At 48.0% G+C, this 2,500-nt stretch overlaps 1 protein-coding gene across 1 annotated transcript in view; it reads right to left on the bottom strand.

Moving 5' to 3' along the window:
- LOC125047862 (peroxidase-like) overlaps nucleotides 1-2,500 on the bottom strand; it is a 25,372-nt gene that overhangs the window by 2,285 nt on the left and 20,587 nt on the right. Inside the window, exons 14-15 of the mRNA XM_047646386.1 lie at nucleotides 1,357-1,527; nucleotides 142-285 (exon numbers count right to left, since the gene is read on the bottom strand). Of these exons, the coding sequence (XP_047502342.1) occupies nucleotides 142-285; nucleotides 1,357-1,527 (315 nt within the window). The remainder of the gene's footprint in view (nucleotides 1-141; nucleotides 286-1,356; nucleotides 1,528-2,500) is intronic.

The following is a 2,500-nucleotide window of genomic DNA, read 5'->3' as shown; positions in this document are numbered from 1 at the left end:
CAAAAACAAAAAATGAGCATCCAATCTAAATCGTGCCCATTCATCCAACCCTCAAAAAATAAATACAAAACAAATAAACAATAAAAACACCCACACATACACAAACAACAATAATAAACAAGCAGACCAAACCAGCCTTACCCTGAGCCTCGCGAACTGGTCTCCGACGATGCAGAGGAAGGTATGGCCGAGCAGGGACCCAGCACTCGGCTTCTCAGCGATGCCGCCGATGAACAGGTCGATGTCGTCCACGTGCAGGTACAGAGAGCGCAGCTGGTTGATCACCTGCCAGGGAGAACAGAGAACAGACTGGTTAGAGAGAGCCACGGACGGAGAACAGGCTGGTTAGAAAGAGCCACGGACGGAGAACAGGCTGGTTAGAAAGAGCCACGGACGGAGAACAGGCTGGTTGATCACCTGCCAGGGAGAACAGAGAACAGGCGGGTTAGAAAGGGCCACGGACGGAGAACAGGCTGGTTAGAAAGAGCCACGGACGGAAAACAGGCTGGTTAGAAAGAGCCACGGACGGAGAACAGGCGGGTTAGAGAGAGCCACGGACGGAGAACAGGCTGGTTGATCACCTGCCAGGGAGAACAGAGAACAGGCGGGTTAGAAAGGGCCACGGACGGAGAACAGGCTGGTTAGAAAGAGCCACGGACGGAAAACAGGCTGGTTAGAAAGAGCCACGGACGGAGAACAGGCGGGTTAGAGAGAGCCACGGACGGAGAACAGGCTGGTTAGAGAGAGCCACGGACGGAGAACAAACTGGTTAGAAAGAGCCACGGACGGGAACGGTTGGTGAGAATGCAAGCTACAGGTTGTTTTATATGAAGACGTTGGCTAGATATGGATTGGCATGTACCGTGCATAATTATGTGCGGCCTATCTATCTATTTATCTATCTATCCATTTGTAAATCTATCTATATATATCAATTTATAAATATATCTATATCTATCAGTATATAAATCTGTCTATATCTATCAGTATATAAATTTATCAGATACTATCAATTCATAAATCTATCAGATACTATCAATTCATAAATCTATCTATATCTATAATTTTATAAATCTACCTATATCTATCAAATTATCTATCTATATCTATTGATTTGATCTAATCTGATTTGGATATTCCATCACACATAATTTAGAACATAACATGAATTTTAATAACCCTTAAAAATCAAACGTAAAAACGAAGAAGCAAAAAAATATATAATCATACATAATATATATATAATCCCCAATACTAATGAGATCTCAAAAAACAACAACAACAACATCAAGCAACAACAAATAAAAAAATATATATAAATAAAGGGAAAAGGAAAAAAAGTAACAAAACACTAACCGAGGGATCCATGACATCCGAGAGATCGTTGAAATCTCTGGCGAGCGGCAAGTTGCAGATCTTTCGCCACTGGTTGTAGGCCGGAATGCCGTGGTCGCGCCCGCGCTGGATGTTCAGGGCCACCAGATCCATGCCGAAGGGAGAGCGTCCGGCGAACAGGCGGTTGGTCAGCTGGCGGGGAGAGGGAGGAGAGGGTGTGAGATGGGGAGGCTGGTAGAGAGGAGGAGAGGAGAGGTGGTGAGGGGGCGGAGAGGGGTTGAGGGGGAGGGAGAGGAGGTGGGAGAGAGGTTGAGAAGGAGGGAGAGGAGGTGGGAGAGAGGTGGTGAGGGGAGGAGGCTGGTAGAGAGAAGGAGGGGAGAGGTGGTGAGAGGGGGGAGAAGGGGTTGAGGGGGAGGGAGAGGAGGTGAGAGGGAGGAGATGGTGAGAAGAGGAGGCTGGTAGAGAGAAGGAGGGGAGAGGTGGTGAGAGGGGGGAGAGGGGTGACTGGGAGAGGGAGGAGATGGTGAGATGAGGAGGATGGTAGAGAGAGGGAGGAGAGAAGTGGTGAGAGGGGGGAGAGGGGTGACTGGGAGGGGAGGTGGTACAGAGAGGGAGGAGAGAGATTGAGAAGGAGGGGAAGAGATGGGAGGGAGGTGGTGAGAGAGAAGGAGGAGAGAGGTTGATAGGGAGGGAGAGAGGTTGAGAGGGAGGGAGAGAAGGTGAGAGGGAGGAGAGAGGGGGTGAGGGGAGAAGGCTGGTAGAAAGAGGGAGGAGAGAAGTGGTGAGAGGGAGGGAGAGGAGGTGAGAGGGAGAGGGAGGTGGTGAGATGAGGAGGCTGGTGGTGGTGGCGTTAGTCCACTGGTGACGAGATGACAAGAAAACATGCCATGTCCGTTGTGCCTTTTCGTCTATTGTCTTTCCACGTAAATGGCCCCACAAGTTCTCTCTCTCTCTCTCTCTCTCTCTCTCTCTCTCTCTCTCTCTCTCTCTCTCTCTCTCTCTCTCTCTCTCTCTCTCTCCCCAAGATTTTCGGAAAGATCCTTTTGTATCTTTTAATCTTAATAGTATCCTTAATAACATTAAAATAACCATTATATCAACGACAATGATAACAACATCGATATTAATAGCATTAGAAAATGATATTTTTTCCGAAAATTCAAGG

This window comes from Penaeus chinensis, chromosome 42 (genome assembly GCF_019202785.1).
Source record: "Penaeus chinensis breed Huanghai No. 1 chromosome 42, ASM1920278v2, whole genome shotgun sequence".
Taxonomy (NCBI): domain Eukaryota; kingdom Metazoa; phylum Arthropoda; class Malacostraca; order Decapoda; family Penaeidae; genus Penaeus; species Penaeus chinensis.
Note: the sequence above shows the minus strand (reverse complement) of the source record. Positions and strands in the feature narration are given on the sequence as shown.